Source organism: Mesoplodon mirus (assembly GCF_964341445.2).
Source record: "Mesoplodon mirus genome assembly, chromosome: 16".
NCBI lineage: Eukaryota > Metazoa > Chordata > Mammalia > Artiodactyla > Ziphiidae > Mesoplodon > Mesoplodon mirus.
This window is the reverse complement of record NC_138992.1, coordinates 25,205,163-25,220,772: the sequence shown is the minus strand read 5'-3', so window position 1 is coordinate 25,220,772 and position 15,610 is coordinate 25,205,163. Positions and strand designations below refer to the sequence as shown.

The window sequence follows — 15,610 nt, the reverse complement described above, 5'->3', positions numbered from 1 at the left end:
AAACACTGGTTCTAATCAACAACAGATCATCACATATAATATTTTCAGTATGTTAGATTCTTTAATTAAAGGAGTTTAATCTGTTTTAATTTCCACTGAAACCTCTCTCTGTGTTTCTTTTTGAAGGATAGTTTCATTTTTGCTTTTGGTTTGGGTTGTACTGAGGTGTTTGCCTGTGAAGTAAATCAACTGTTAAAATTCTCAGTTTCTAGTTTAACAGCAATTCAGCATTTAAAAGCTAATGCTTGAAATACCTTACTCAACACAACATTTCTCCTTGAAGAACTGACATAAAAAAGAGACTTTATATTTTGATATGTTATTTGCTCCCAGTCTGTGTTGAATTGAGTGTTTTTTAACTTGTTTAAAAATTCCTAAGGAAAACCAAAAACAATTCAGTAAAAACTTTAATCTAATTTTCAATCTTAAGAAATAGTATGTGTTTTTCTTTACTAAAGTTGGAAAATAAATAAAAGACTTAGGTATTTATCCATGAATAAAAAAATTGTTATTCAATGTGAAAAATAATGTTACTCAGTATATTTCCTTTATTCTGAATATATTCATTATTTCCTTCTTTTTCATAATTGTATATTGAAAACATACAATATACCAGAAACTGTGTGCTATGTTATCTATAAATTACAAGCCCTCTCTGCAAGTATTTTAAAATGGAGTGGAATGGTAAGTCATGTGCACTAATAGCTAAAATAAAATTCATATGAGATATTTGAGTCAGTCAACAACTATTTACTCAGTCAATTTATGTATCAAGTGCTAGAGGGTCAATGATACAAACAGCCCCAGTTACTACTGCCCTATTAAGTTTATAGGTTAGTGATGTAAGGAACTGCCATAAAAGAGTTATACAATGTAGAGAAATCAGTTTTAGCCAAAAGGGATATGAGGAAGAAGTGCCCTAAGAAGGCTTTTGCCAAATGTGCCGTTTGAGCTAATACTTAAAGGGTACTAGGTAAGAGTTTTAAAGGCTCAGATTGGGGTGGTGTACTATGAAAACAGTAAAGCATATTTCTTAATTATTAGAATGTTCAGTATTTTAAAAAATGAGACATTTTCAAAGTAAGTAGGAGGACTTCTTTCCTTCAAGATGGAGAAACAAGGAAGAATTTACTCTCCATTTGAAACAACTTCCCAATCCCACCCCATCAAAAAAAATACAAGTTTCATCAGGCAGCAAAGCACAGTGATCCTTGAGTGACAAGAAACAAATGAGGTGATTGCTATGACTGCCTGGTCTTACTGCCCAAAGAGAGTTTCCAGGCTGTGGCACAGGGAGAAGGACCCCATACAGAATCCGGCAGACACCCTGAGTTGAAAAGATGGATTGGACAGGACACAACTAAGTGGATAGACTTAGTGATACAGAATACAAGAGAGGACACACACACAGATCTCTGGAGACATAGGGAGAAAACTCCTTGAGTTATTTGGCAGAATACTGATTAAGCCATGAGAAAACTGCCCAAGGTGAAGTAAAAAACTACTTGCAAAGATTAGATGTAACAGTATCTGGTGCTGACACAAGGCCAGGAATATAACTTGTTACTGATTCCAACCAACAACTGAGAAATATTTTGCTATTGAAGATTTGGCTGATATGTTCTATTCAGTGCTTATTTCAACAACCTTCCAGCCATAGTGTGCCTTTACCTTTGAAGAGACACAATATACACGAAGTATCTCAACAGTTTTCAGGCAAGATATTAACTACAACTAACTTTCTCAAGAATCACAGATGTGACATGGCATTAGTTTGATGGCATCCTCCTCTGAATAGATTATTTCAGCTATTTACTCAGGAAATACAAATACTCACAAAAGAGCTAAAGAAAAAGGTGGGGGATGCATCATTTGCCCATACATGGTACAAGGCCTGTCTCCTTAGTAAATTTCTGGGAATTACTAGGTCAGCCAAGGGCTGCTCCACCACTGACACTGTCAAGAACGATTGACCTTCTTCACACCACAACATTAAAATAAGACCAGCATCTTTTTGGATCCTGGAAGCAACATGCTTCTCATTTACAAATTTTACTTACGCCCATTTATGTTAATATTTGCAAATTACTTTTAATGAGGGCCTCTACAGCAAAAGTATAATCTGTTCAAATTTCAACACACAAGAAACTTCCGTTAGTCTCCTCAGAGCCTATTTCACTCAAGGGCTTTAGCAAGGTCTCATGACTCCTTGAATGAGTCTCTGAACACATCCTAAAATAGCTCTTCTTTTCAAAAATTTCATGATTTACATGATGCTACTGCGGTTCTTCTTAATTAATATAAGCAGCAGTGATTTTCCAACAGATAGATTATTGTTAGTTAAATAAATTCTATTTATTTAATTCTATCTGCCAATGTCATACCTTGGGAGCCAACTGATTCTTTTTTTTTTTTTTTTTTTTTTTTTGCGGTACGCGGGTCTCTCACCGCTGCGGCCTCTCCCATCGCGGAGCACAGGCTCCGGACGCGCAGGCTCAGCGGCTATGGCTCACGGGCCCAGCCACTCCGCGGCATGTGGGATCTTCCCGGACCGGGGCACAAACCCGTGTCCCCTGCATCGGTAGGCGGACTCCCAACAACTGCACACCCAGGGAAGCCCCCAACTGATTCTTAACCTCACTAGTGTACACTTGAACCATAACACTATCATCATCTTTTAATGTGAAGGACAATACAAATATTCAAAACCTTGCCTGGTTTGATGAATTACAAAACACACACACACATGTTTATATAACTATTTTTCACATACCTAGTGATATTTCAAAATACTGAGAAGAAACATACTTGTACAGTTAGGCACTGTTCCAGACCACGTTCCATTGGCTGTGCACTGCCTAACTGAAGGTCCAGAAAGGATATATCCCTCCACGCAGGAATAAATGACTGAACTAGAAAATGTTGTGCCATCAATCTGAAAGACTTTTCCATTGGCTGTTGTCCCTGGGTTACCACACTGGACAGCTATAAAACAAAATGGTTAAGAGTATATATAAAAATAGTGCATTTAACAATCCTCTCACAAAAAGTTAAGGACTAAATGATTGTTTCAGATTATCCAAAGGAGCGATAAAATCCTCTAAAATAAGCATTGAATCCTCTTTTATAAGGAGTTGAAATTCAAGATGAATTTATAATGATCTTATTAATTACTGGGATACAAATCATATAAAAGCTACTTTTTAAAGAATTTTGTGAGTCGTTTTGGTAAAAACTTTGCACAGTAAAGTAATTACTTGAGAGTATTGCTTTTGGGTAACACAAAGTCTTTCAAAGAAGGATTTTAGGAGTATCTGCCTAAAAAGCAGCTCATGTAAAATTGGAAGATATGTAACGAGAAAAAACAAAGATTTACTATAATTATACTTGTAAGTAAACAGATATAAAATATACACTGATTTACTATAATTATACTTGTAATAAAACAGATATAAAACGTACACTTAAATATTATAAGCATCATGTATGTTTTTATTTATATAAGTATATAACTGATTTGCACTAAAACTTTATAATCTCTATTTCTGGACCAAAGTGTACAAAAAATTAACTGAGTAATAACAAAGTCACTAAAATTCTTGGAATGATTTTCATTAAGTTTTCAATGTATCCTAAATAGGAGTCACAAACACAAATGCCTTATATGATTACTCTGTATTATGTTTAACTATTTGCCATCAATGGCATAAGTGAATTTTTTGAATATATTAAAAGCAAGCCTATGTCAAATGCAGTACCTAATTTTGTTGTAGTATAAGAAGGCAACTTAATACTTTACAGAATTTGCTATCTATACGAATATGAAGTGTAATTATAATTTCAGAAAGTACCACATATATCTCTTGCTGCATCTTAAATATTTAATTTTGTTGATCATTGGTAGTGGTGCTGTATGTTTGTGTGTACGTGTGTGTAGACAGAAAACTTATACACCTTGCACATTACAATTAGGGCATCTTTATCTTATAAAGGTTAGTACCTGGAGAGTTTTCCATTATGTGTGTATTCATAATCTATCTAACTAATCTCCTGCTGATAAACATGAAATTTAATTTAGTTTAGTTTCTCTATCATTTTTGGTTATAATATACTCTAGCTTATATATACAACTATGTACATTGATCCTATTTTTATGATAAGTTTCTGAAAGTGGAATTTCTGGAAAATTTTAATTCTGAAAAATATTTTTAAGTATATATAGTGTTACCCAAGATATTAGAAAAATACACACTTGTATCAATAGTGTGAAAGTTGGCTTATTTTCACACATCCTCTCCAATACCATGTCCCATCATTTTTAAGCACCTTGTCAGTTTGTCAAAAAATGCTACACTATTTTAAATTGCATTTTTCTATTTATTAAATTAAGATATTTTAACGCATTCATTTGATATTTTAATTTTGTCTATCACATTCTATGAATGCTTTTATATTTTATTGTCAATTATTAAAGTAATATAACATTATAAAACATTTGGAATAAAGAGAATAAAAATACTACAAATTTCACCACTCTGTACTATTATCATTTTTATTGTACTGACTTTTATTTTTTCTCTCAAGTGACTATCATTTTCCATGATTTTAATAGAGTACCTCATTTTGAATTTTTTCAACTAAGTATTATATGATTTACATTTTGTCATATTGCTTCATGGCTTTTATTCTAATATTTTTATTGACTATACACTGTTATGTAAATATACAATTGGTTATGTAATATTTTTCCTAGTGTTGTCAGATTGGTTTCTGTTTTTGCTAGTTATAATCAATTTGAAATAAAAATAATGTGTCTTTATGATTGTGTGTTTTCCTTAATATTTTTATTTTCTTTAGAAAAAAAAATCCTCAAAAGTGGAGTTAATAAATCAAAGCTAAGAATATATATGCATTTTTATCAACTTAATCTAAAATATAATTTTTAAAAACCTCTAGAAATGTTTTAAAGTTCTAGTTTTGCTGCACATATGCTACAATTTCATATTAAAGCAGGTGGAAAATGATGGTTTGATGTTTAATTGTAATTTTCTGATTAGTAGTTATGTAGAATTTCTTCTATAGTTTGCAAATTTTTTGTGCTCTTCCGTATTTTCTGTTCATTTCCTCTTTCCAGTCATCTGCTAGAATCTGTTTTTCTAAATGTTTGTATGAGCTCCATTTTATGGGGAAATATTAATTCTGTTTTATTTTCTACAACTCCTAGGTCTGTTTTATCTGTAATGTGTACATTAACAAAACAAGGTCAGCACCAGGTTGCATTTCGTCTAAAAATATTTTGCAGTTCAGCTGAGCAAAGAGCTGGCTTAGATATCACCCACATAATGTACGACATCATTATAAAGACTTTGCCTTTGGAAAGTAAGTTTGAGAAATAAAGTGAAGACAGTGTGCTTAGTGTCTTTTGCTCCACAACTTTGTTCCCACCCTTTCCCTATAATAGAAACTGAGCTGCAATTCTCTCTTAATTAAGATTATTAATTTAGTCCAGTTATAAAAAAGATGACTATCTTTCCTAGAATATGGATACTAATTTTAAACATAATACAAGTTTCTGAAAATATAGTCAATCAAAAGACTGTCAAGAAGGTTTTATTGGGAATTGTTTTCTATTTATAAAACCCATACATTTGGTATAACATCAAGTAAATTTCATACATACCTTTGCAAGTTTAGTTTTTGCACTAAAATAATCTCAAAAAGAACAATTTAAATTATAAGGATAATTTTCCAGCAACATTTCCTTTTCTAGGCAGTCTTGTAAAGATTTAATTATGTTTACTCTAAATCAGTCAGAACAATTAACAATTTTACTTAAACATCCCAAATTTTAAGAATTCTAGTTATGAGCAATACCTATAAATAAAAATATCATTTATACTTAGACATCTTTTTTATATTTTTCCATTTCTACAAGCCTGAAAACTAAAACAGATCATGAGGTAATGTTGATGTGAGAACAACCTAATTTTTTCCTAATGGTGTCAACAATACAGAGCACTGTGATAAAGGGAAAAAAAATCTTTTTAACTTTTCCAATCCTGATATCTACTGTGATGTGAACAATGTATATAAATGATCCATGAGAGATAATTTTAATAACTTAATAATTGTTATCTATCATATTTCTCTTAGAGGACAGTGTTGGTAAAACTGGGATGATACTGCTTTTATTCCATGGTTGAGGAAAAGAACTGGTAAGAGTAATTTCACAGGCAGCACCCAGTTGAATCTGATACACATTAAGTTCCAGCAGCATCAATGTTACTAGTTTCTACTTGAGATTACCTTTGCATTCTGGCTGCCTTCCAGTCCAACTGCCATTGGGTAAACATGTTCTTTCTTCTGAGCCATGAAGGATATAACCAATATCACAGGCAAAGCGTACAGAACTTTTGGTTCTGAAATCGCTTTCCTGTCTAGAACCATGACCAGGAGTACCAGGATCCCCACATGTACCAGTAGCATCACCTGCAATTCAGTACAGTTCAAGTTAACTTATTTCAATAAACATTTATTACATTATGATTTAGTCCAACATTCTTGTAGGAATTTGTTTTTGTGCATGTTGTGTTTTAATATGATAAGTTGACTGGGTAAAATCGAAGTCATATTTCCTATCTGACTCCAGTCATAAGAAAAAGCCTAAAGGAAAAAGAAAATAGATGCAGAGTATGGTGTAATTTTCCATATCAGTGATACCTGGAGACGTTCAATAAGCTGAAGACATTTCTTTAGTATTTCCAGAATCTAGTTCTTAACCAACGTAATGGAAAATTTATAATTGACAGTTCTTTGGGCTCAAATGAGAATGGATTTATACAATTAAAACTGAAAACATGGACTTGGCCATTTTCATCTTTCTTTCTCTGAATTGAAATCAGTTTCTGTTAAAATAGAACTGTGGGGCTTCTCTGGTGGCACAGTGGTTGAGAATCTGCCTGCCAATGCAGGGGACACGGGTTTGAGCCCTGGTCTGGGAAGATCTCACATGCCGCGGAGCAACTAGCCCCATGAGCCACAATTACTGAGCCTGCGCGTCTGGAGCCTGTGCTCCACAACAAGAGAGGCCGCGATAGTGAGAGGCCTGCGCACCACGATGAGGAGTGGCCCCCACTTGCCGCAACTAGAGAAAATCCTCACACAGAAACTAAGAGCCAACATAGCCATAAAAAAAGACAAAATTCCTTAAAAAAAAATGTTAAAATATAGTATTTCTAAACTTTCACCCCCTAATCTTCTCTATCAATGACCACTGACCAAAAATGGATAAGCTGCATACTTCTTATACATGAAAATATAAAAATAAATTGTAAACAAAGACTAGAAACTCTGACTTAAGTTCTTAATACGGAGTTTTTGCTCATGCCAAAGTGTTTCTCTTTTGATTATAGTGTTCAGGGTTTACTGTCTCTTTATCATTTCTTAAATAATTTTAATTAAAGTTGCCACAGTATTAGTATACTTTTGAGACAGAAAGCGAGAGAGAGAAACAGAGAGACACAGAAAGAGAGACAAAGTTGAATACATAAGCATTGAAAGTGCTTTCTGCCTATCTAGATGCCTATTTTGACAGGCCCTGTGTATTTGGAATCCTTCTTAATATTTCCTCATCTTCATGTGATGCAATATTAATAATCACATAAATATTTAAGGTCACTATTTCACTTTTAAATATATGTGTACACATTTTTTTTTACAACTAAGTAGTAGTTTCCCAATCAGTCCTGTGTGTGTGTGTGTGTGTATATATGACAGAGAAAGAGAGAGAGAGAGGGAGGGAAGGAGGGAGGGAGAGAGAGAGAGACAGAGACAGAGAGAGAGATGTGTGTTATATGTATTATCAGTTAGCTGAGTGAGTAAATTAACTATGATAGTTTTAAAAATGTATAGATTAAATTTGAAGTACCAGGTAGTTATTTCATAGGGTTTAACCACAATTACAAGGGGAATCTGTAACTAAGTAAGTATTTCACAACTTTTACCTCTAAAGGAAAAACAGTGTAAAACAACTCCTAATAAGTCATCATATGATCTCCACAGAGATAAAATAATATAAAGATAATGGACAATATGTAAGTAGAAAGAACAGGCAGAAAAATAAGCACCAATATCTGGCTGATAGGTAAAAACAGAATAAATAGTATCAAGTAGGGAGAAATCACAGCTCTAAAAACTGAAAAACAGTTTCTGAAGAAAAACAGTAACTTAAACAGGTCAAAAAAGATGTTTCAAATACTCACTCTGTGAACTAATTATTAATTAAAAGTAGACTGAATATTTACTTATTCTTAGAAAACTCTATTGGGATTATAGACACTCAGGAGTTATATGTTGTCTATTAATAACAAATAAAATTAGGATAAATAAATGTCTTTCATAAGAATTATTGGCTTAGTTTAATTTAAAACATTTAGGGCTTTATTTTAAAATTATGCTATTAAGTAACTGATTGCTTACAAAGTTCAGTTACAAAGAACTGAATTCTAACAGGAAATCACTGATATAACATTGCCTTATAGGGAAAATTATATTTTATATCTGCTAAAATGGAATAGCTACTTAAGCTTGAACGGTTAGCTATTTTAATGAATAAAAAAGCACTTCACAGAGAGTAGCATCCTAACAGCACTTACATTTGATACAACACAGTTCAAAACATATACCTCTAATTTATCATTTACAAGATCGGTATTAATTTGTGTTCTAAATTCATATTACCTTAAGAAGAATTCTGATAAATGTAAAAATGTTACAGCTTCTCCCATGAGATTTTTAAAAGAGAAATGTATTATTGTATCTCTTTAGATTGTTTTGTGTATATATTCCAGATAATAATAATACTATTAATGTAATTTCCAACACATATCATCCAATTTTCCAAGTGGTACCTGAACAATGAGGTTGTGATCCACTCCAATGGCCATTTAATTGGCAAGTCCTTGATGACAGGCCAAGAAGGGTATGCTTTCCTATGCAGGAATAGCGAACAGTGGACCCAAAGGTGTACTTCTCACCAGACAGGACTGCATTAGGAGGAACGCCAGGGTGTCCACAGTCAATCACTACAATACATAATTATTGAATATAAAATTTTTTATATCTCTATCAAACAACCTGCACCAACTTTTTATGAAATAAGTCAGAATTATCTGCTCTAATATACACATCATCCAGAAATCAAATATCTATATGAGAGTTGAAGTTACAGGAGTTATTCTGTAAGCCCACTCACCCTGAGCATGAGTTTAACAGGAACATTGTAAGTAAACTTAAAGGATTGAATCGGTATAAGCTTGTATGTGTGGGGGTAGTGAGTGTGTGTTTATATACATATGTGCATGGGTTGGAAGTATGTATGTGTCTAGATAAGGATGTGAAAGTTAGGGAGAGGGGTGATGTGGATTGGCTAAATAAGGTCATATAGGATTCAAAATGAGCCCATACAAAAATTAAAAGGGAAAAACTTAAGGGTAAAGGAGAGGGAATGAAGGTGGATCTGTGACACACAATGTAGACTACACATAATGTAGTCCAGAATAATTCCACTCCAGGCCATTAATGAATAAATTATCCTGTATAAAGAAAATATTCAGTGGCTTATCAACCAAAACACAGCTAAGCATAGCAGAATCAGATGTTAACACATTGAGAATTCTCTTTATAAGTTAGAAGTAGCTTGGGAACTTACTGTGTGCCCCTTTTAGTTGTAACTTCGAAAAATACTGAGCACAATATGACTCTAAAGTATTAAATAGCACACAAGGAGACATAAACTTAATAAAACCCCTGAGTACTTAGCACAGTACCAGGGAGTGCTATAGGAAATAAAAGGTGAAAAGTAAATGAGAGTTAAGAAAATCTGAAGAAGTTCATGTTTTCAGGTCCTACAAAAGATTTTTAACTTTAATGTTGTAGCCACACAAGGCTAAGTCAGTGAATTACTTAAACCATTAGACTAGTCAGTCTACAAAAAGAAATCAAACGCATTTTAAGCAAGGGATCAACAATTGATTTAATTATCTGCATAGAATATGAAATTAGATAGACACTGCATAAAGTTTTGTTTCTTTGTTAGTTTGTGAATGAGTACATGAATGATGCCACTAATTTTTCAAAAAATCTTACCCCATGAACATAAAGTGCCTCTGAAATAAAACATGATCATAAAATAATTTTATAATTTAGCAATTTAGCATAACCAAAAATTACTTGCACAATGATTTCTTGAAACACTACTCCTTCAATCTATAAAGTTTTTCTCTCTCCTATCATGTTCAAGATTCATCAACTCTGAGATGTAAATATATTTGAGACCTATCAATAAGCTGAATTCCTAGAATTCATGTTCACTACTCTATGTCTTCACAAAATTTTGATTTATTTCTGTTAAATTATTGTCTCACTACACATGTTAATTATATGCAAAGCTGCTATATTTTATTTATATTCTACAATTCCAACACAACATATAACAAAATGCACTCATATGATGACTGACTTGAAAGATGATGTGTATTAACATTTCTTATATGCATGTACCTGTATATAATAAATACTTAAAGTCAGTAAGTATTAAGTAATACCTTTATCTAATTTCTCAAGTATTTTCAAGCCCTTGTGGCTGTTTATATTAAACTAATTTTGCTTTAAATGAAATTTGAAATATTAGTACAATAGAAAATAAAAATGTAGTTTATTCTCATGGGATGGTAACATCATAGAGTATGAAATACATCTGCTTTTAATATTCTATCTGCTCCATGAAGTTTCAAAATCAAGGGATGACAGAGAAATAGTAATCACATTATTACTAATAAAAATGGCACTTGGGCATTGAATTGGCAGGATATAGGGAAGTGTAGTTTCAAAATAAAACAATACAATCAATATGCTTCCTTCTGATACACAGCTCTAAATATTTCATAAAGACAGTAAATATACATGTTCTTTCCACGGCATTATCTCAAGGAAGAGTTCCCATTATCTACTTACTGATACATTCTGGTAAAGGTTTGTCCCATTGACCATTTGGTTGACATATCAAAACTGAAGATCCAAATAAGAAATATCCAGGATTGCAGTCATAGAATACCACAGTGCCATAGGTGAAATTCCCATGTTCTATTTTACTTTCTCTTTTGGAATTGGCTGGAATTCCAGGATCAGAACAGTTGACCACTAAACAAATGACAAATTTTGAAATATATGTTTGGAATGATATACATATACTTATATAGATTTCCATTAGAAATGTAGTTTCAAAGGTAAATTTAATCAAACAAACCAAAGATTCAAGGAATAAAACAAACATTTTAATGTGATATAATGGACTGAAATTGGTATGGCTGAAAATATTGGAAAAAGGAAAACTTCTTTGCAAAATTGTTTTGAACAATAGCAACTCCTAAATATTACACTGAGTACAGATTTAACCTTTCAAGCTTTAAACAATTAGAAAATGGATGAAAATGATAATTTGGTTGTTACTTTATCAGACAATACGAAATATACCTCTTTGGAAATGGAAAAAACACAAAACAATTATCTTTAATATATTTCTATAGAGAGAACTATAAATAAACGTCTAACTCAGGTATCATGGTAATTTAGGCCTCAAACATTGTTTAACCAAAAATATGAAGATTGTTATACTGAGTGAAGTAAGTCAGATAGAGAAAGACAAATATTATCTGATATTGCTTATATGTGGAATGTAAAAAAGAAACAGTACAAATGAACTTATTTACCAAACAGTAATAGAGTCACTGATGTAGAAAAACAAACTTATGGTTACCAGGGGCAAAGAGGGGGAGGGATAAATTGGGAGATTGGGATTGATATATACACACTACTATATATAAAATAGATAACTAATAAGGACCTGCTGTATAGCACAGGGAACTCTAGTCAGTACTCCGTAATGACCTACATGGGAAAAGAATCTATAAAAGAGTGGATATATGTATATGTTTAACAGATTCACTTTCCTATACACCTGAAACTAATCCAACATTGTAAATCAACTATACTCCAATAAAAATTATAAAAAATATTTAAAAAATTGAAAAGGTCCATTAATTATGAAGCAAACTGCAAGTAAAAAAGATATAAATGATTTTATATGCAGCCATAAAATAGGTACAAGATAACATAGTTAAGCAGCTGAAATAAAGTTTGTCAGTTTTGACTTCTAAAAATGTTAAAAAATAAGAAGAAAGCATTGCTAATGAGATAACATCAATATTAAATATTTTTTCTTTATTAGCTGAAAATTTTCTACTGTTCTGTCAAAACTGTTTCAAATGTTATCATGTGTGTCTACACAGACACATTATTACCATGCTCTAAGCTGGAAAATAGTTAGATTTTTACCTTTGCACATTGGCGGAGGATGACTCCACTGTCTGTTGGCCTGGCACTGTGCTTTTGTTGGCCCTTGCATAAGATACCCAATATTGCAAGAGAATGTTACCACATCATTAAAGTTGAATCCATTTCCACTTGTTCTTCCATAAATTGGACTACCAGGGTGACCACAGCTCACAGCTAATAGCAACAGGGCCGGGGTGGGAGAGACACAGAGCAGAATTAGTTATCAATTATTACATGAAAATTATACTTAATCATTTCAAAGAATGTGGAAAGAAGGCCACTTTCATATGAAAATATACTTAAAGTAATTTTACTAATGCAAAGGAACAATTTAGAATGCCAAAACAGTCTAATATAGTAGAAGTATTATATTAGTAAGTAGACAATTATTTATAATTGTGGTAATTACGTGCAAGTAGTGCACAGATATCTAAAGTTCTATAATAGCTTTTCATTCTATTTCTTTTTAGGGAAGAATACTGAAATTCAAAGAAATTTGGGAATGAAATTCATATCACTAGTTAATGGCAAAAAGGAATGAAACTAAACCAAATTCCCTTTTCTAGTTAAGTTTAACAATTGCAGATAAATGAAGGCAATTTTTTGTATTTAATTTTGAAATAGTTTCTTTTAATATTATTTATACAATCATTTTTATGATTAATAGATAAGCAAAAGTGTGTTTGAAGAATAACTTAATGTGACTGCAATAAAAAATGATGCCTTGGGGCTTCCCTGGTGGTGCAGTGGTTGAGAGTCCGCCTGCCGATGCAGGGGACACGGATTCCTGCCCCGCTCCGGGAAGATCCCACATGCCGTGGAGCGGCTGGGCCCGTGAGCCAGGGCCGCTGAGCCTGCGCGTCCAGAGCCTGTGCTCCGCAATGGGAGAGGCCACAACAGTGAGAGGCCCGCGTACCACAAAAAAAAAAAAAAAAAAAAAAAAAAGATGCCTTATGCTGCAGAATTCTTAACATATTGAGATACCAATATTAAGATTCCCTAAACCAATCAACCTTACTGGTATAGTTTCTTCACTATTGATATTTGATAATTTAGCACAGTTTTGTTTGGAAATAATGGTATCAATTAGATGCATTATTTACATCATTTAGTGTTATGGTTCTTTTTTAGAGTTTATTTAGTGCTGGATTTTCCCAAAAACTCTGTATTCCTGTGAACTGTTTTATTGCATGATCTCACTTTATTAATCACAGGACGTCCAGTAATACTGCTTCATAACTGGGCACAGTGAAAGACCCAAGTCAGTTTTAGTACTTTCAAAATGACCAAGAGCAATTAATTTTCAGCTGTATTGTTAATGTCAAGCTATTCATTTGAAAATGTAACTGCATCTTATTCTTGTTTAAAATTATTGATAAAGAGACCTGTTTTACCCCAAGGGCCAATTTCCATTTATAGTCTCAATTATTCAGCAAGAAAAATAGTGGTATTAGTTGCCTATGCTTTGATATAATGAAAGGAAAAAAATCTGGGACGGACCCAGCAAATATTTCTGTCTTTAAATCATTAATCTGTCTGCCCCCTATACACACACACCACAGAGAAGCAATTTTGGTAACTATATGTTCTATTATCCTATTAAATCTCAACACATTAATGTATTTTCTATTAAACTAGAACTCCAAAAAAATTCTGTTGCAGGCTCAGCGGCCATGGCTCACGGGCCCAGCCACTCCGTGGCATGTGGGATCTTCCCGGACCAGGGCATAAACCCATGCCCTCTGCATTGGCAGGCGGACTCTCAACTACTGCACCACCAGGGAAGCCCTGGATAAGAATTTGACAATGATGGAATTTATAAATATGGATGTAACTGGCCACAAATTAAATATTTCCTGGGAACCCATACTTAAAGCCCCACACATTATTTCTCTGAAGCATCCAAAATCTCTATCATTTGATCCTATAGTGTTAAAATTACAACATATTTACAGTGTTTATTCTAATTTTCTAACACCATTTTTAATACAAATGTCAGTGATTACTGATGGAAATTATTAGGAGAAAAAAATAAGAAATATATGGATAAATTACTTTCTGATCCAAAATATGATAGATTGTGATATGAAATACTGTGTACTGGTGGGTATTCAGTGGAGTAAGAAAAAGTACTAGAGTTATTACTCAGTTATTTTAAATTCATTTTATCCTTCATGTGTAAATTCACATCTAAATTAACTTAAAAGATCATATAGATATTTGTTGAACTAGTAAGATCTTTATTAAAACAATTCCAAAATTGTTCCAAATCCAGAAAGTAATGACAGACTTTCTAATATTTCTTCCACTTTCATGGTGGATGGTTTTATATGCTTCTGAACACACCCTACTTTGAAGACTAGTGTGTATCAGTATAAAAAAATGCATTGTGAGAACTTAGTTCTTTAAATACACACATGCACACGTGCACACACACGTACATATGTCTGGATCTGTCTATATAATCATTTCTCTTACCTAAGAAAAAAATTACTGGTAATTGCAAGAGAACTAAACAGAGGTCTCTAATTACTTTTGCCATGCTTACTTACGCACACAGGATGGAAGTTGACCAGACCAGTTGTGATCCTGTTGACATATTCTCACTGAAGAACCAATCAGTCGAAAACCAGGATTACATTGATAAACAACTGTGTCTCTGTATCCATAATTTTCTCCAATAACTTGACCATTCACAATAAGCTCTGGAATTCCACAGTGGCCCGCTGAAATGGGTCAAAATAATATTTTTAATATTGTGATCTAAGTTTTATTATGATTTGTATATTTGTATACATATATAACATTACTAATCTTTAAATGTTTACTTAGAAGTATGCCACAAATAAGGCAAACACAATTATATAACATTAAGATAACTGTAATATACTTAACAAAATGTCTACTATATGGGAATTAAAAGAAAACACACTTCCAGTAACAGCTGGGCCTGGAGGAAATTAGCAAATATTTCAATATGTATAAAAATGAAAATATAGCATGTAAAATTTTGAGAAATACATATAAAGTATGCTTAGTGAGGAACTTTACAGTGTTAAATGCTTTTATTAGAAAAGAAGAAAGATATAGGATGAAACAAGCAATATTTCACTTTATGAAAAGGAAAAAGGAGAGCAAAATAATGAAGAGAAAAAAAAGGCCAAAATAAGTAGACAGAAGAATATATTAAAGACATTTACAGAAATAGAAAACAGAA

The 15,610-nt window shown here is 32.6% G+C and overlaps 1 protein-coding gene across 3 annotated transcripts in view; it reads right to left on the bottom strand.

Annotated features, from left to right (window-relative positions):
- Positions 1-15,610, bottom strand: part of CSMD3 (CUB and Sushi multiple domains 3) — a gene marked incomplete at both ends in the record, with an annotated part of 1,109,686 nt that overhangs the window by 51,757 nt on the left and 1,042,319 nt on the right. For all 3 annotated transcript variants that reach the window (XM_082600704.1, XM_082600705.1, XM_082600706.1), the window contains 6 exons: positions 2,809-2,985; positions 6,307-6,489; positions 8,910-9,083; positions 11,014-11,199; positions 12,394-12,567; positions 14,946-15,119. In XM_082600704.1, coding sequence (XP_082456830.1) covers positions 2,809-2,985; positions 6,307-6,489; positions 8,910-9,083; positions 11,014-11,199; positions 12,394-12,567; positions 14,946-15,119 — 1,068 coding nt within the window. The remainder of the gene's footprint in view (positions 1-2,808; positions 2,986-6,306; positions 6,490-8,909; positions 9,084-11,013; positions 11,200-12,393; positions 12,568-14,945; positions 15,120-15,610) is intronic.